This window comes from Labrus bergylta, chromosome 11 (genome assembly GCF_963930695.1).
Source record: "Labrus bergylta chromosome 11, fLabBer1.1, whole genome shotgun sequence".
Taxonomy (NCBI): Eukaryota; Metazoa; Chordata; class Actinopteri; order Labriformes; family Labridae; genus Labrus; species Labrus bergylta.
Genome location: NC_089205.1, coordinates 16,111,554 through 16,128,040, shown reverse-complemented (window position 1 = coordinate 16,128,040; position 16,487 = coordinate 16,111,554). Strand labels below are relative to the sequence as shown.

The 16,487-nt window shown below is 39.2% G+C and overlaps 1 protein-coding gene across 12 annotated transcripts in view; it reads left to right on the top strand.

Annotated features, from left to right (window-relative positions):
- elna (elastin a) overlaps window positions 1-16,487 on the top strand; it is a 43,931-nt gene that overhangs the window by 19,289 nt on the left and 8,155 nt on the right. For 3 of the 12 annotated variants that reach the window (XM_065960278.1, XM_065960281.1, XM_065960271.1), the window contains exons 6-39: window positions 1,733-1,816; window positions 1,963-2,040; window positions 2,485-2,514; window positions 3,555-3,629; window positions 4,092-4,166; window positions 4,852-4,899; window positions 4,992-5,054; window positions 5,683-5,715; window positions 5,807-5,881; window positions 7,316-7,357; window positions 7,449-7,535; window positions 7,630-7,680; window positions 7,784-7,891; window positions 8,220-8,255; window positions 8,452-8,634; window positions 8,729-8,935; window positions 9,077-9,244; window positions 9,339-9,488; window positions 9,927-10,058; window positions 10,435-10,590; window positions 10,686-10,760; window positions 10,862-10,894; window positions 11,625-11,729; window positions 11,847-11,975; window positions 12,165-12,290; window positions 12,539-12,601; window positions 13,456-13,575; window positions 13,653-13,688; window positions 14,039-14,091; window positions 15,450-15,468; window positions 15,561-15,587; window positions 15,680-15,694; window positions 15,818-15,844; window positions 16,011-16,037. In XM_065960278.1, coding sequence (XP_065816350.1) covers window positions 1,733-1,816; window positions 1,963-2,040; window positions 2,485-2,514; window positions 3,555-3,629; window positions 4,092-4,166; window positions 4,852-4,899; window positions 4,992-5,054; window positions 5,683-5,715; window positions 5,807-5,881; window positions 7,316-7,357; window positions 7,449-7,535; window positions 7,630-7,680; window positions 7,784-7,891; window positions 8,220-8,255; window positions 8,452-8,634; window positions 8,729-8,935; window positions 9,077-9,244; window positions 9,339-9,488; window positions 9,927-10,058; window positions 10,435-10,590; window positions 10,686-10,760; window positions 10,862-10,894; window positions 11,625-11,729; window positions 11,847-11,975; window positions 12,165-12,290; window positions 12,539-12,601; window positions 13,456-13,575; window positions 13,653-13,688; window positions 14,039-14,091; window positions 15,450-15,468; window positions 15,561-15,587; window positions 15,680-15,694; window positions 15,818-15,844; window positions 16,011-16,037 — 2,736 coding nt within the window. The remainder of the gene's footprint in view (window positions 1-1,732; window positions 1,817-1,962; window positions 2,041-2,484; window positions 2,515-3,554; window positions 3,630-4,091; window positions 4,167-4,851; window positions 4,900-4,991; window positions 5,055-5,682; window positions 5,716-5,806; window positions 5,882-7,315; window positions 7,358-7,448; window positions 7,536-7,629; window positions 7,681-7,783; window positions 7,892-8,219; window positions 8,256-8,451; window positions 8,635-8,728; window positions 8,936-9,076; window positions 9,245-9,338; window positions 9,489-9,926; window positions 10,059-10,434; window positions 10,591-10,685; window positions 10,761-10,861; window positions 10,895-11,624; window positions 11,730-11,846; window positions 11,976-12,164; window positions 12,291-12,538; window positions 12,602-13,455; window positions 13,576-13,652; window positions 13,689-14,038; window positions 14,092-15,449; window positions 15,469-15,560; window positions 15,588-15,679; window positions 15,695-15,817; window positions 15,845-16,010; window positions 16,038-16,487) is intronic. The other 9 variants (XM_065960275.1, XM_065960274.1, XM_065960277.1 and 6 more) reach the window with 9 other exon arrangements.

Below are 16,487 nucleotides of genomic sequence, written 5' to 3'. Positions count from 1 at the left end.
TATTCCCAGGGTCTTGTCAGAACTACATATGGTAGTTACAATTCTTTTCTACTTTGTTTTAACTTTGTGTCTGCCCGAGGCTTGCACTCGTGGTCTTAAACAAAGCCACACAACCTCTCTGGCTTCTGCATAGCTGCATCATTCCTCCTGATTTCCATTCAGAGACTTAAACTCAAAGTGGCAGGTGCCGGTCGGCCCTGAGCACCACTGTCAAAAGCAAGGCTAGGTCATGCACGTGTGATGTCTCCACAGTCCACCCTGTCTTTACTGTCTCTTCATGTATCTTTTCCAGGGACCTTATCTCTGCTGTATGCTTTCAACACTCACACTAACACACATACATACACCTCAGACTTAAGGCTCAGTCTTTAGATATTTTGTAATCATTAGACTAGGCCAGACTGTAAAGTCATGAAGGAACATTTCACGCCAGACTTAGAAATCTTAAGGGTTTTAAGAATCAACAAGTTCCAAATGTCTATTAACTATCTTATATTACTGTCTAGTCCTCAACATATAAAAGAGACAAATGAGGAGTGTCAGCGCAAGTGACATGGGAAAAGGGGAAAACCCCAGTTCACCCTGATTTATATAAGAATTGATTACGGTTGTTATTACTTCGAGGTGTGCCTGGGGATGGTTGAGCAATCCAGCTGAAAGCTTTGAAGAAGATGGATTATCACAACGGTGCTTAGCTTAGCGTCTGAGCTCGCATTGCATGCTCAATCTGTTTGCCAACTTCTTGGCAAGGCCAGTGCCCACATTTGTTTTGACTAGATCATGAAACTCCACACTCCATATTTCTCTCAGTATCTCCCAGCACATTCCTCCTCCTCTTCGTCAGTATCATTACCTGCACCCTGCAGATTGTTGGACTCCAAGCTCTTATCCCCGCTCTGATCCATCTCTCTATTTCCCCCTCTCGTTCAGCCTGTTTCCCATGCTTAGTTGCTCTCACCCCAGACTTTACGGCTTATACGTATTGATGAAACAAGTTCCTCAGCGGACTAGCTTGTTGGCAGGATTCAGCTTTCTTCTTGTACCAAAAACAGTCCTGCATGTTTGTGTCTGACTGGGGAGCTTTCTGAGCTCATTCTGTCGTTAAATACAAGTCTGAGAAATAAAACTCATGAGAATCATTTGCCAGACTTGCTCTATAACATCGACTTAGCCCAAAAATTAGGATTCAATCACTGAAGCAGCTATCAGCAGACACTTACTGTATGTTCAACATATTGAATCAAGAATTGAACAATATCCCGCCTTCACCTAAAATTTGTATTTATCTCAGAGTATTACAATTGCATGATATTGTGTGTTAAGTGAATTGGAATGTCTCCCAAATTCAAGGGTTACAATGTTTTGCAAACTTACAGTGATGCAAAAAAATATCATTTTTGGTTTTATGGGAATATAGGTTAGTTACTCTTTAAGTAAGGTTTCTGTTGGTCACTTCTTATAATTAAATACCTCATGAAATTTTACTAAGAATAATGGTTTTGCATTCAATGGAGGCTCAACTATTTTACTTTCGTACTTATCGGTCACTGAAAATATTTTGAAATACTGAGTATTATGTTCCTTTTCATTAAAGGGTAGACTTTAAAAAAATACTTACTTTTTTACTTTTTTTGAACTCCCTTTGGCTCCATTCAGTTTTTACCTAACACATAATAAAGTTTTTTGTTTCTCATTGGGCCATTGTCTGTTTTTTATTTTATTTCCAATCTAGGTTATGGCAATCTAGGTGTTGGTGGTCTTGGAGGTGGTGGCCTTGGAGCTGGAGGACATGGAGGACATGGAGGACACGGAGGAGGTGGGTACATGTAGCCTGGAATGCATAATATATTGAAGTAGAAAAGTTCACATAAGGTTTTAAACTGAATGTGGTGAAGTGTGTAATGTTGTTATAACATAATAAGCCAACACATTAACGTAACTGTGCCCCTTTGTGTCATTCAGGTGGTTATGGAGGATATGGAGGTGGAGGCACAGGGGGCTTCTTCCCAGGGGGCTTGGGACAGAAGGCTGCTAAAAGAGGTACATCCGATGGTAGAAGATACTTAGACATGTTTCTCCCTACAGAAGGGACGGCATCGGGACATTGCTGTCATGAATCTAACTATTAGTCAAATGGGCAAACTATGGGAGCCTGAAGCTCTCATGCGAGATGCTGAGTGACTTTATGTTTCTTTTATTGTCATTAAGTATGCAGCAATGGTGTGTTCCTCAACTAGGTGTAAATCCTGTTAACTTTATTTGTCCATGGATGCAACCATTAGACAAAGGACAAGTGAAGGCATCACATTCAGCAGAGCACTCTGTCGTGTTATAAACAGTGAAAACTGGTACGGTGATTTTGATAGAAGGGGAGGGGTCATTGGACATAAAAACTGAATATCATCATGTTCCTCAAGCTTGTTTCGAGGTGGTTGTATTTTATGTCTGCAATTAATTATCTTGCGTGTCTTGTCTTAATCCCAGGTGCAGGAGGCTCTCTGCTACCACATGGAGGTGAGCTGATTCTTGGCCGAATGGCAGACTACTGTAAATAATTGAGCAGTGCAGAATGCTGACACAAAGCTTCATAGAACTATGATAGATTTGCATGCTTGCCTGTTTCAGATAGCCTGTTTAATATTATGGTAACTGAATGAAAAACACTTTTTGGCAAACACGTGTACATTTTTTCATTGTTTCTACACTGTGGACAGTTTGTACGTCAGCAGAGGCCTGCATGACCTGAAAGTCTGTTCTGTGTGCGCATATGATTTTCTTTAAATTAGCCTGGCTAAGGATTGGCTCAGGACTTTACAAAGGCAAACAGCCGACTATTAAGAATTGGTTGGCAATGACAAACCAGCTGTCCCTAGAATCTGCCTGTATTCTTTTTATGACACTCAGAAAAATAATTACTTCCTTTATAAGAGCACAGATGAAACTAAATATTCTTGCCAAACTTTTCCTCACCAAATCTCTCAGGCCGCATACCTACTGGTAGTGCGCAATGTCTGTACGCTAAAAGTGTGGGGAATTTAAGATTAAAGTATGTAGAGTTTAAACAAATAAACCAGTGTGTTTTATACTGCTGCCAAGCTCCTTTAACAAGTGAACCTGACAGCTCATTTCCTGCACGATGGGACAGCCAAAGAAGTGAGGCATTGGATGAGGCAAGGCAAATGCTGTGCATGCTGACTGCCTCTCCTGATTAGATTAAAAGTCAGCCATATTACTGGTTTTATCACGGAGTGATGACGAGATTGTTAGCGACAGATTAGTTGCTCTCAGTACCAATGGGCACTATGAAGATCTAGCTCCCTGCAGAAGAGGTCAAGTCAGCCACACATGTACTCATTACTCCTTATCAGTATCACAACGCCCTCTAGTGGTCATGGCATACACAACTATGAATATTTGTGTCACAAGGCTTTCATTACTCTGATTTTAACAAATGCACTAGTGGCGCAAAAGTAACTAAAGGTGAAGTTAATTGGTCATAAAATCTAATGTGAAATTGTATATTTTATATTGTGTTTTTCTGTGATCACAACTAGGAACTGGAGGAATTGGGATTGGGACTGGAGGAGTTCCTGGAGGTACAGGAACTGGTGCTGCAGTGCCTGTTGGAGGCAAGACGCACGTTAAAACGTTCAAGAGCTTTTTAAAAAGCTCTGTATTTATTCAAAATAGGGACAGTGCACAATAAATATGCCAGATTGTAGCCTTAGGCTAATTTCCATCTGTAGTTGGTGCAAGTTGGTGTTACAGAAGTATACAAATTTACATAAAACCACAACGTTAGACAAAAACAAATAACAATATAAACTTTACATTATTTGACAGAGACCCATACAAGCATAAAAAGTTTTCCAAGTACTGCTGTAATTGCCCATTTGCCCTGGAGCCTGTCACTCTAAAGTGGTGGTGTTATTGCACATAGCTCTATTGCACATATTGTTAAAAGTGTTGTGAATGCTCCTCAGGAGGAAGGAATCACAGTTTTTTGGACTCGTTGTTAAGACAGAATGATATGCATATGTTTTCACGCTGTATATTTGTCTGATGAGTCAAGCAACCTTTTCTTTTTTCAGCACCTGTTATTCCTCAGACTGGCCTTCCAGGAGGGGCTGCTGGTGGAGCTGGGAAGAAAGCTGCCAAAGTGCCAGGTTTTGTAGACTCAACAATAAACTCATAAGGCGGAACACAGACTGGCTTCAGTTCATGGGGCAGCAGAGTTGCATCAAATTCATTTCCATTGCATGTGGCATTGGCTCAGTGTAACTGGAAATCTTTTGAAATACTTTGCTTATTAAGGAAAAATCATGATGTTTAACAAACTTTGAGCCTGAGATTTTGGTGTTGGCCCTCTTCATGTGAGATTATAAACCTCATGTTTAAATCATCTTTCGCTGAGATCTGTGCTCTCAGATTTACAAACAAATCTTGCTTACATTACTGCAACTAAAGTAAACCGTACCCTTTTGATATTTTTTCAGCAGTTAGTTCATTTTGATTTACAGAGAGGAATGGAACAAACCTGGGGTACACAATTTAGAAAAATAAAATATGAGTTGCATTACTATCACTAAGGTATGTGTTTATGTGATATTATGTGATATATGTTGTGTGACATAATACACCACTATCTCATCTAAGCGTGATGGAAATCATAAAAGGGATTGCTTTAAATCACTAGCAGGTAGCTAAATTTGTAACATGAGAGCAGCCTCAGCCTGGCTTCACTGCCTCCTCGCTTGCTCTTTATGTGGTCATATTTGGTTTTGATCATTTACAGGCATATAATTCTGTCATTGTCAACCATATGCAGTAATCTCTCACTTTGTGTGGCAGGTGTGGGTGTGCCTGGACTTTATCAAGGCGGACTTGTTCCAGGACAAGGTCTGTCTTTTCCATAATTTTATGAGTAGTGTTTGTAGGTTTGTTAGTGGACTTCATTCAACTTGTTTTTTGGGTGCTGTTGGCTCCTTCAGGATTTGGTGGACGTGGAGTTCTGCCTGGAGTGGCCACGGGCAGTGACCTGAATCCCAAATCAAGTAAGGTTTAGTTTTTATGACGAAAACTAAACGAAGTGTAGGCTGTTAATTTCCTTGGATGGTTTTGGTTTTGAACTTTTTATTATTTTTATTGTGGGGCAGCTTTGGCTCAGTCGTAGGGTTGTCAACCGCAAGGTCAGAATTCGATCCCAGCTCCTGCTGCACATGTTGAAGTGTCATTGGGCAAGACACTGAACCCCAAAATGCTCCTGCTGTGTATGTGTATGAATGGAATTGGTTGATACTGAGGGACACTGTATGTAGTGTGATTGGGTGAATGTGAGCTGCAATGTAAAAAGCACAGATAAAGACAGATAAAAATTGCTATACAAGCTCAAGTCCATTTACCATATAACAATAAAAACCCAACTGGTATGCAGACAAAACAAAGAAACAATTTTTAATGAAACATGTACGTTAAAAAAATAGATTTCATAAATATTGAATAATTATTTTCAGAGAAAATGTTAAATCTACAATGTTGTTGGTTTGAATGCACTTGATGTTATGAGTACAGCTGGACATATACTGTATAGTACAAGATCTTTTCTCTGTCCATTACTTACACTCAGTATACTCTCCATCATCTGTGTGACTGATTGGATTATATGCTTTTTTTCTTCTGCAGTTGGAGTGGGAGGACAAGGAAATCAAGGACCAGGTAACTTTCCTCCTATTTTGTTTTGGAGTTAGAAACATTTATCTGTATTTTCTAGTAAAGGATGATTTAATTTAATTGTCGTCCTTGCAAGGAGGCCGGGGTTATGGTGGACCCATGCAGCCAGGAGTGTTCCATGGATACCCACTCAAATCACCCAAAGTTCAAGGTTTGACCTGAATTTCTACAGTCGCTGTGTAATTCACAAGTTATTTTCTGTTGTTCATATGATGTTAACATCACAATTTGGACTTTGCCAATGATACAGATCTTTTTCCTCCAGTTTACAGTTACATTTTTTTACACTAAAGTTAACTCGCGAGCTTACCAGTTCATCGGTGTGTCTTGTATGAGAATTTAAAAAGAAAATCTCCTTTAAATTATATGATTGTTGTCTAAAATCCCTGCTGTATATCACGGATATGGTTGCGCTATAGTTTTTTTGTTCATGAGATATACCACTCAAACATAGCTTGTTAATCTTGATGTTTTATTTTAATAGTGGTAAAAATGATGTTTTTTAGTTTATTCGGGGTTTTTTTTCCACAATTAATGAAACAAACTCAAGTTTTTCTAACAGTAATAACAATATCAAGTTGACACCAACAATAATGTAAAACCAATAATAAAACATCTATGACCTCAAAGCAACAGAAAAAGACACTAAAACTTGAAAATAAAATAAAGACTTGACAGTGACGCACAAGCAGCTTTAAAGTTGACAGAATTTCTTATTAGCATCCACAGCAGTAAATCCCACAGTAATCCGCATTTTTATGTGGTAGTTAAGTGCTTATTTCTTTCCTGAGCTGGAAACATCATCAAGCAGACATTATAAACAAGTGGTATTACCCCCATTTCAAGTCATACTCCTCCTTATCCAGCAGCCTATGACAATCGTTCCAGGGCGACCAGCTGGCCAACAGAAGTTTGCCACGAGGATGGTGCTGGTGCAGAGGAAGCTTTCCATTTCTTTTACAATAAATGTCCTCCCTAATATAAGGACAGTCTGGGTCCAGTCTGCAAGTAGTGGAGATGGGTAACTTAAAGCATACAGTATGTACACAAGTACCATCTTTGTCAAGACACCACCCTCATCCCAGGCTGTCAATTAGACCTACTCTATGTAGCCTGGGTGGCGTCCATTAGCCCCTATTTATGATTTTAAAATGGGTCAATCTTGTACGAGGTTCTCTTGACTTTTTCTTTCATTCCTAAGAATTCTTTCCCATTCTGCCTCTCTAAATGATACCTATAGGTCGGTTTCCATGTTGATTTCATGGAGATTAGTAGATATCTGAACTGTAAGGACTTCAGAAATTGATAGTGTCAAAGGCTGAATTCACATCTAAGTACCTGAAACAATAATAATATTCCATGCTGATACAAGTCCCCAATGCAGAATGATTCACCTTCTTTTTTGGTGCGGTTGGACAGTGGATAGAGGAGCAAACAGGGATGAGAGAGTGGGAATTAAATCTGGAGTGGAATCGGGGGCCACTTGCTTCAAAGATTGTAGCTACGCTACATGGAGCGTGCAACATAACCGCAAGGCTATCAGGTGCCCCATTTATCCTCTTTTTAATATTTTTTTTCTCTTTAGGTGCATATGGTTCAAAACCTGGAGGCGGCAAACTTCCATTTGGTACAAATTTTCAGCTCTTAAAATATTTTTAGTAAGGGTGTTCTCGGTGTAAACCAAGGTGTTAATGATGACTCCCATCACAATGTTTCAGGTTATGGTGGCTTTGGTACTGGTGGCACTGGACTTCCAGGAGGACAAGGTGGCGCTGGGTCAAGGCCTGGTTATCCAGTTGGAACTGGTATGTGTTATTAGAAATGCATTATTAATTGATATGGAGTTTGACGGGTAGGAAAGGTAGAAAAACGTGCCTGATGTATATATTCTTTTTTCAGGAGTGGGTCCTGGAGGCATCTCACCTGCTCAGGCTAAAGCTGCCAAATATGGTAAGAAAATGATTTCCATTTAAGATAAGCATGAGACATGTTGTGTAACATTTGCGCAGAATATATAGTATGTGTACCTTTAAGTCTGTGCTCTCTGTTCCAGGTGTTGGAGGTGTTGGAGGTGTTGGAGGTGTTGGTGGTGTTGGTGGTGTTGGTGGTGTTGGAGGTGTTGGCGGGGCTGGTGGTCTGTATCCAGGGCAGGTGCCAGGAGGTATAAGATCTATCAAAAGATCAAACTAACTAATAAAAGCCTTGCTAGCAGCTCATTCTACTGCAAAGAAAACATTTGTTGGGAAGTCAGAAAAAAAAAGAAGCTTATCATAGGTCCAATCTATGATCAAACATGACTAAATAACTTGCTTATGTTGTGAGCTTTCACTCATCAATAGATTAGTACTATTACTCAACACTTAACTCTTAAACTTAGGCATTGGCATTCGCTCTGAGAAAAGTTTTTTTTCTGTTACCGTTACCTCTGGTTTGTTTTTGTGTTAGATGTAAAAAATAACATTTGATTCCTTTTATTTAATTCTTTACAGCAGGATATGGAGCTGGATCCAAAGCAGCTAAATATGGTGAGAACTTCTGGTTTTTGTGTGTTACTAAAGCATTTTTTTTAAATTCTACCATCCCACAACTTTTTTCACATTATCTGATCCATCTTTTACCTTTTGTATGCTGTAAAATGTCTTGGGTACTTGATATTAAATCAAGATAATCAGAACTGTGTTTTCATTTACCCGTTTTTTCGCCTGGTTTTCCAACTGATAGGAGGTGTACCAGGAGGAGTACCTGGAGGTGTACCAGGAGGAGTACCTGGAGGATTTCCAGGAGGTGTACCTGGAGGAGTTCCAGGAGGTATACCTGGAGGAATTCCAGGAGGTATACCTGGAGGAATTCCAGGATTACCATTTGTTGGTGGATATTCACCAGCAGCCAAAGCTGCTAAATATGGTATGATATAATAATCCTTTAACAATATGCATTTTTTTGAACTTCTGATCTTAATGATGCATGTCTCGCCGTCCCTTGACAATATGCCCTAAAGGGTGGGGAGGCACAGGAGGACAGTTGGGAGCTGGAGGACAGGGAGGTGCAGGAGGACAATTTGGAGCTGGTGGACTTGGAGGTGCAGGAGGACAATTTGGAGCTGGTGGACTTGGAGGTGCAGGAGGACAATTTGGAGCTGGAGGACAATTAGGAACTGGAGGACAGGGAGGAGGTTATCCTTCTGCTGCAAAAGCTGCTAAATACGGTATGATGAATACAAATCCCTTTAAAATATGCATATTATGATCCAACATTTGTTTCATTGTGATGTCTAAAGTCCAGCATTAGGTCTTCACAAAAGACTTGCTCTATTAGCTATAATGATGTTTGCCAATATGCCCGAAAGGACTTGGAGGCGCAGGAGGACAATTGGGAGGTGGAGGACTTGGAGGTGCAGGAGGACAATTGGGAGGTGGAGGACAATTGGGAGGTGGCGGATTTGGAGGTGCAGGACAATTAGGAGGTGGAGGACAGGGAGGAGGTTATTCTTCTGCTGCAAAAGCTGCTAAATATGGTATGATGAATACAAATCCCTTTAAAATATGCATATTTTGTTATTTTGAACATACAGTATTAGCTATAATGATGTTTGCTAATATGCCCTAAAGGACTTGGAGGTGCAGGAGGACAATTTGGAGCTGGAGGACAATTAGGAGGTGGAGGACAATTAGGAGGTGGAGGATTTGGAGGTCCAGGACAATTAGGAACCGGAGGACAGGGAGGAGGTTATTCTGCTGCTGCAAAAGCTGCTAAATACGGTATGGTATATATTCTGAGATGTCCAATATTACTTTCTTGAAAAAAGGCTTTTCTTGTAATGATCAAAAATATAACTCTCAGATTCCTTTGGCAGTGCTAAATGAATTCCAACACAAAGCCATATGGTGCAGCTACAGGCTTTATGAAGGTTAATCCTCAAAGTATATACCAATGCGTACAGTTGACATAAAGTAAACATCATTTGACAGTATGTTAAACAACTAAACTATCTAACGAACAACCTATGGGATTATCATGTGAGGTCATCCAAATTAAACTGTGGGCTGCAGTTTTAGAGAGAAAGTTGAATAGGGATTTGGTATACATCAATATTCAACTTTAAAAACCTTGATGGTATCCGGATGTATACAGTGTACTTCTTGCAGATTGTGGTTGCAATCTATTTGGAGTAATTTGCCCAAACTTTGGTTTCGCAGGAGTAGGAGGACTGGGAGGAGCAGGAGGACTTGGGGGAGCAGGAGGACTGGGAGGCGCAGGAGGACTGGGAGGCGCAGGAGGACTGGGTGGAGCAGGAGGATACTCTGCTGCTGCCAAAGCTGCTAAATATGGTAATTAATGATTACTGTTAACATAAACTCAGAACTAGTTTTGTGGTTTACGTAGTTATTTTATTTTTTACCAGCAGTGTACAATAAATTATGAAGAAGCGATACCAACGACCAGGTGTCAGTCCAATAAAGAAACCTGAAAGGGCCTGAGATAAGCATGAGATATAGAGTTGATGATAAATACATCTGCTTATGCAGAGGAAAAGGGGAAGTCTCACTATGGGTGCAGGGGACATTATTGGTACAAAATGTAACAATTTAAAGATCTGCTCAGGAGAAAGAAGCTCAACATACTTAAAATCACTGTTTGTTTTTACTTGAATTGAATACCTGTATAAACTCTACAGCAAACCCTATATAAACACGTCTTCTTCAGGAACAGGGGGACTGGGAGGTGCAGGAGGATTTGGAGGAGCCAGACTAGGAGGCACAGGAGGGTTTGGAGGAACAGGACCTGGGGGCACAGGACTGGGAGCAGCAGGAGGATTAGGAGGTGGAGGATATTCTGCAGCTGCTAAAGCTGCTAAATATGGTAAAAAGAATTCAATCTCTAAAAGGAAATACTATATTTCAGATCAAAATCATTGCATAATACGCAGCTTTTTAATTGAGTATGCATAATTCAAGGAGTTGGTACAGGGCTTGTTCCAAATGCTGGAGGAGGAATTCCTGCAAGAGTCCCAATTTTACCAGGATATGGATGTAAGCATGATTTCATACTTGTGGTTTACAGAGGTAATCCAAAAGTATTATTTTTTAGATCACTTTTTAATCTAAGCTTTCCTTTGTATGTTGTGTTGCAGCTTTGGCAGCTGGTGCTAAACCTCCTAAATATGGTGAGCTTCTGATCTGCACTGTCTGTCTGTCTTTCATTCATAATAGTGTAAAACAGAGAAGTTCTTTTTTCCTGCTCAAAAGGAGTGCCAGGAGCACGCCTAGGAGGTTCTTGTTGTTTTTTTCAATAAAAACAAATCTGCAATTTTTTTTCATTTATTTTTATTAAATTATTTTTCTCAAATAAATTCTCAGTCACAGAAATGATGTTGCTCACTGACAGGTTATGGAGCTGGTGCTGGTGTCAAACCCCTTAAGTATAGTAATATATGTTATTGAAGTTGTTTTGATATCATTTTCAATTTTCTGGCTGAATTGTAAAGTCATCTGAAGCATCTTTATAGTTTCTGGGAAGTAGGTAAATGTACCATTATGTTGCAAATGTAGTAGAGAGTATTTATTTGTTTATTTTACATGGACATACAGTAACATTAGTGCTGTAACATTTAACAAGTCCCAGATGCACTGCTCTATTTGCAACACCTGTCCACAGGAGGCTTAAAGATGCATACATAATTTATATATGTCAATATAGTTTTTATTTAAGATGTTTTCAAATAACCTCCCAGTTGTGGACTTAGAAAGGATTTATACTAGAAGAATGAAGAAAAATATTCAGAGACACTTCCAAATGTATAATTATTAGGCTACAGTTTTACATTAAGATAATCCTTTATTAATCCTCTACAGGAGAAACTAAGCAGTTATGGTCCCTCCTTCTTCTTTCATTAGGAGTTTCAGGAGGAGCTGGAGGACTTGGTGGGGCAGGACAATTTCCTGGTGTAGGCCTTGGTGGTGGTGGACAATATTCTGCTGCTGCAAAAGCAGCAAAATATGGTAAAGACACAAGCAGTGACATCTCACACATTCAGGGACATTTAATGTTGTTCTTCTTTGTATTACAGTTCTTTAACTTTGAACTAGTGATACCTCTGCTATGTTTCCCATAATTAGGAGTTGCAGGAGGAGCTGGAGTAGGGCTAGGAACTGGAGGACTTGGAGGGACAGGGGGAGCAGGAGGATTTCCTGCTGGAGGACAAGGAGGTGGACAATATTATGCTGCTGCAAAGGCTGCCAAATACGGTATAATAAATGAGCACATGCAATATATCCTAAATTCACGTCAGTTATTTATATATATATATATATATATATATATATATATATATATATATATATATATATATATATGCTATATAAATTATATAATAACAGGTTCTGTATTAAATATCCCAGCACTAATAATACAAACTGCTCCATACCCATAATTAGGACTTCCTGGTGGAGCTGGGGTAGGGTTAGGAGCTGGAGGAGTTGGAGGTTTAGGGGGGGCAGGAGGACTAGGTGTTGGCCCCGGAGGTGGACAGTACTCTGCTGCTGCAAAAGCGGCTAAATATGGTAAAAAGAATGAGCACGCAAATATCACATGTCCAGAAACCTACAACAGCATATAAGTTATCATAAGAACTAACAGGAATCTGATTGTAACTGTAACAACATGTCTATTTTCTCACTTACTATTTCTTATTCTGCTTTTTAAAAAGTTAAATTTCCTGTCTAAAAACAAATGCATTGTCTGATTATGTAGACAGATTTAAATTTTAAATGTGCCTCATATCTAACTCTATTTCATTTCCCTTGTTGAGGTGTTACAGGAGGAGCTGGAGTCGGGACAGGGGCAGGAGGACCTGGTGGAATTGGACCTCAAGGTTAGGCATTTACATCTGCATGAAAAGACAGAATTGCAGATATATAAACCCTGTGGGACCCTTTTATATATAAACAAGAATGTACAATCATGCATCGTACAAAGAGACCAAATTAGCTGTCACAATAAAGATACAGATGAGGTATGATGAGTGTATTTTTAAGGGATTTCGGGGCGATCAAGCACCAAAAATTTAAGGAGAACCCTCAAAGCTGTTATCATTTAGTAAGTTATACAAAAAAGTTATTAAAAAAAATATATGTTTTTAATATTTTGATAAAATCGTCAGTAATAAATGTCCATCTATTGAGCGGCTGAAGCTGAGAGGTAAAGTAGATCCCCCTCATTCAGAAGAGTTGCGACCCTGGCTTCTCCTCTACATGGTGAAATGTATTGGGGCGAGATAGTGAACCCCTATATTGCTCCTGAAAGCATAACCTATCGTATATGTGAATGTCATGCAGAGGTTTAGCCCCCTCTTCATCTTGAGTGTTTGATAGAACTTCTAATTTCCACGGTGCATGTTGTCTTTTTTGGAGAAACCCGATAAAATAGGAGAGAGTCCAGGCCCTCTCTACGAGACCTAAAGCCAATGCTATGAATAAACACATGAACCCCCGTTTTATTAGAAAAAGTTAATTTGATAGGTCTCTAATGCAAGCCTTTGCATACTGGTGTCAGTACCCCTAAAATGCAAACAGACCATCAAAATCAGCAGAGCAGGTGGTGGTGGTTCAATTGCAGCTATAGTTGTTCAACATTTCATTATTAGACACACCTTTCAAAAGCGTGTTATATTGTAATGTGTCATTGGCATCAATCTGCTGACTTCATGTTTTCTGTGGGCTCTGGAAGGTGGTGTCACTGGAGCAGGACTTGTGGTACCAGGAGCCACTCAAGGTTCAGATGTCGGTGGCATTCCAGATGGTTCTGCTGTTTTGGTACCAGGTGGCACAGGTGTTCCTTTTAAACCAGGTAAGGCTTTGTTCCTTTTTTCTTAGACAAGGCCCTTCATACAGTTTTGCAATCTGAATGTTTATACTGCTCTACAGAAAAGGATGCAGGTCCTGGAGCAACTGCCAGACCAGGTACAGTAATAAACCGACATGGTTTATTTCTCTGACATATCAAATACAAACCATTACACACATATACATTTATAATACAACAGGTATTTACAACAAACAGGGGGCAGAGGGGGGAAGCACTACTTCCATTTATGTTTAGCATTTGCTGCCTACATCAGGATAACTAAAACTACATCATCTGCCCTCTATGTTTTCTTCACCATTTTCCTGCCCATGAAGCTCATATGTTTTTTGTATTGCTAATGCTACCAGCAATTGACCATCTCTCAGCTCTACCTTTTTTGACTCTGTCCCACTGAAAGCTTGTTAAATGTACAATGGATGAAACTGAAATCTGTTGTCTTTGGCAGTGCCCACATCTATTTCTGCAACTGGCAAAGCCCCAGAGGTCCCGCAGACCAGTAAGATTTGCTGATTGCATAAAACCTCTTTGCATAAAGACAATTCTGTGGTCGTCTACAGGATACAAATCATGGTTGAAATAAAATGCATGTGATTGTTTGGTTGTTTTTCCAAAAGAGACTGTTTTGTTTATTTATATAAAGGATTAGTATAATCAATATGGTCATAGATAGATAGACAGACAGACAGACAGACAGACAGACAGACAGACAGACAGACAGATAGATAGATAGATAGACAGATAGATAGATAGACAGACAGACAGACAGACAGACAGACAGACAGACAGACAGACAGACAGACAGACAGATAGATAGATAGATAGACAGATAGATAGACAGACAGACAGACAGACAGACAGACAGACAGACAGACAGATAGATAGATAGATAGATAGATAGATAGATAGATAGATAGATAGATAGACAGACAGACAGACAGACAGACAGACAGACAGATAGATAGACAGATAGACAGACAGACAGACAGACAGATAGACAGACAGACAGACAGACAGACAGACAGATAGATAGATAGATAGATAGATAGATAGATAACTGAGTGGTGTTCTGCTTTTCTTTTAGGATTGTGAAACAGGCACTTTTTTCATTTTACCCCAGAAGTGCACGTACTTTATTGTAACAGAGGAATTTTGCATTTTTCGTGCAACAAGCAAGAAAAAAGCAGCAACTGAAATGACAAGAGACTTGAACTGAAATGACGGGCTTCATGTAGTGCTGTTGGTGACGTTGGTTTAGCCAACCCCGATGAGGTCAGATTCTGGCCACAGATTGTCTCTTTCTCAGCGCTGCTTGTCTTGTAAACGTCTTTCCTTTTGACTAACAGCTCTCTCTGCTTGATGAATCATTTTCATGCATACAATAGTCATAGATACACAGATTCTTAAATGAATACATCTAATTTACTTTTGTAATAGACAAGGAAGTGATGGGATAATGTTTGAATGTCACAACCTCGTGTAAAATCTGTATTGCGCTTAGATGTCTTAAGAAGTTTATTTTGACAGATGAATGCTTAAAATTTAAAATAAGATTGAGTCTGCAGTCTGATATAGTTATGTATGTATGTGAAGTGCAAAGATCCTACTACAGAATATGATTTATAGTCGATTATTGTTCAGTATGTGTGCATCTCAACTTTTTCTCATTATGTTGAATGTTTGTTTAATGGGATTTTGCCCTTCTCTCATTTTATAGTTTCATTCTTCAAGAGAAAACACTTCACATTAATAATTAACCAAAAGCAGAAAAAAACAATCTCAAATTCTGCTTCTTTTTTTTTTTTCAAAGAAAATGTATCTAATTTTTGTCTTTTTTCTCTTGTACTTCTTGTACTGGTGGATCTGTGAAAACAGGCAGTGAGTCAAACTATCAGCATATTATTCCCCTAATAATGTCTGTTGTATATCTAAACCTGTTTTAATGTTCTTTATTTTTTACTTTTTGACAGTTGCGGGTGGAATTATTCAGCCCAGTGGTAAGTAGTATACGTTAAATTGTTTTGAATCAGTTTACTTTCTGAATGTACTTACTTTAGGAATCCTAACGTGACCATACTTTTTTTCACAGCTGGCACTAGTGTTGGTAAATATGACTCTCTCATATTCAGATATACAAAAGAATACTCAACAGTATTATTTTCCCCTGCATTTATTCATCCATCAGGATTTCACAAAACTTGAAATGCCTTTTGTATTTATTCCACAGGTGGAGCAGGTGTCGGGCCTTCCGGTGGTAAAAGCAGTTTTATTTTTGTTTTGAAATAGTTATTATTTGTAACAATTCTTCCGTGTGTTCTGTCTAACCTTTTTTTTTATCCAAAGTGAGATTATTTCTGGGTTAGTAAACAAATGCTTTGCTGTTTGCTGGTTTACTAATGTAACCTCTGTCTTTGTTTTAGTCGGTACAACAGGCCAAGGTCAGCCTGGTAAGTATAAACGACCTTTGTTTGTGTTTGTAAGTACATTTCCTGTCAGCTCTGTTCATCAAAGATCTTAATTTTTAGATTTTGTGATTAAAGTAATAGATTTACGAGATTAATGTCGAGGAAATTGTCTCTTTAGTAGCAGAGGAAGAGGCTTTAAGGGTTCTCCTCTCATCATTTCGGGCAGGCGGATGGCTGCTCCTCTGATAGGCTACAACCTTTGAGAATAATCATTTCAAACACATCCTTATTTAAATTGATTCAGGAATTTCATACCGTAAAATAATGAGTTTATTCTCTTAAATATAGGATAGTTCAACACTGTGTAGCAAACATAAGAGGAAATTCACAGAGCTCCTGTGGCTCCTTTCCCGCAAGTCACTCCCCACTCTCTCTCTCCCTGATTTCCAACTCTAGCCACTGTCCTATCTCTCCATTAAAGGCACAAAAAGC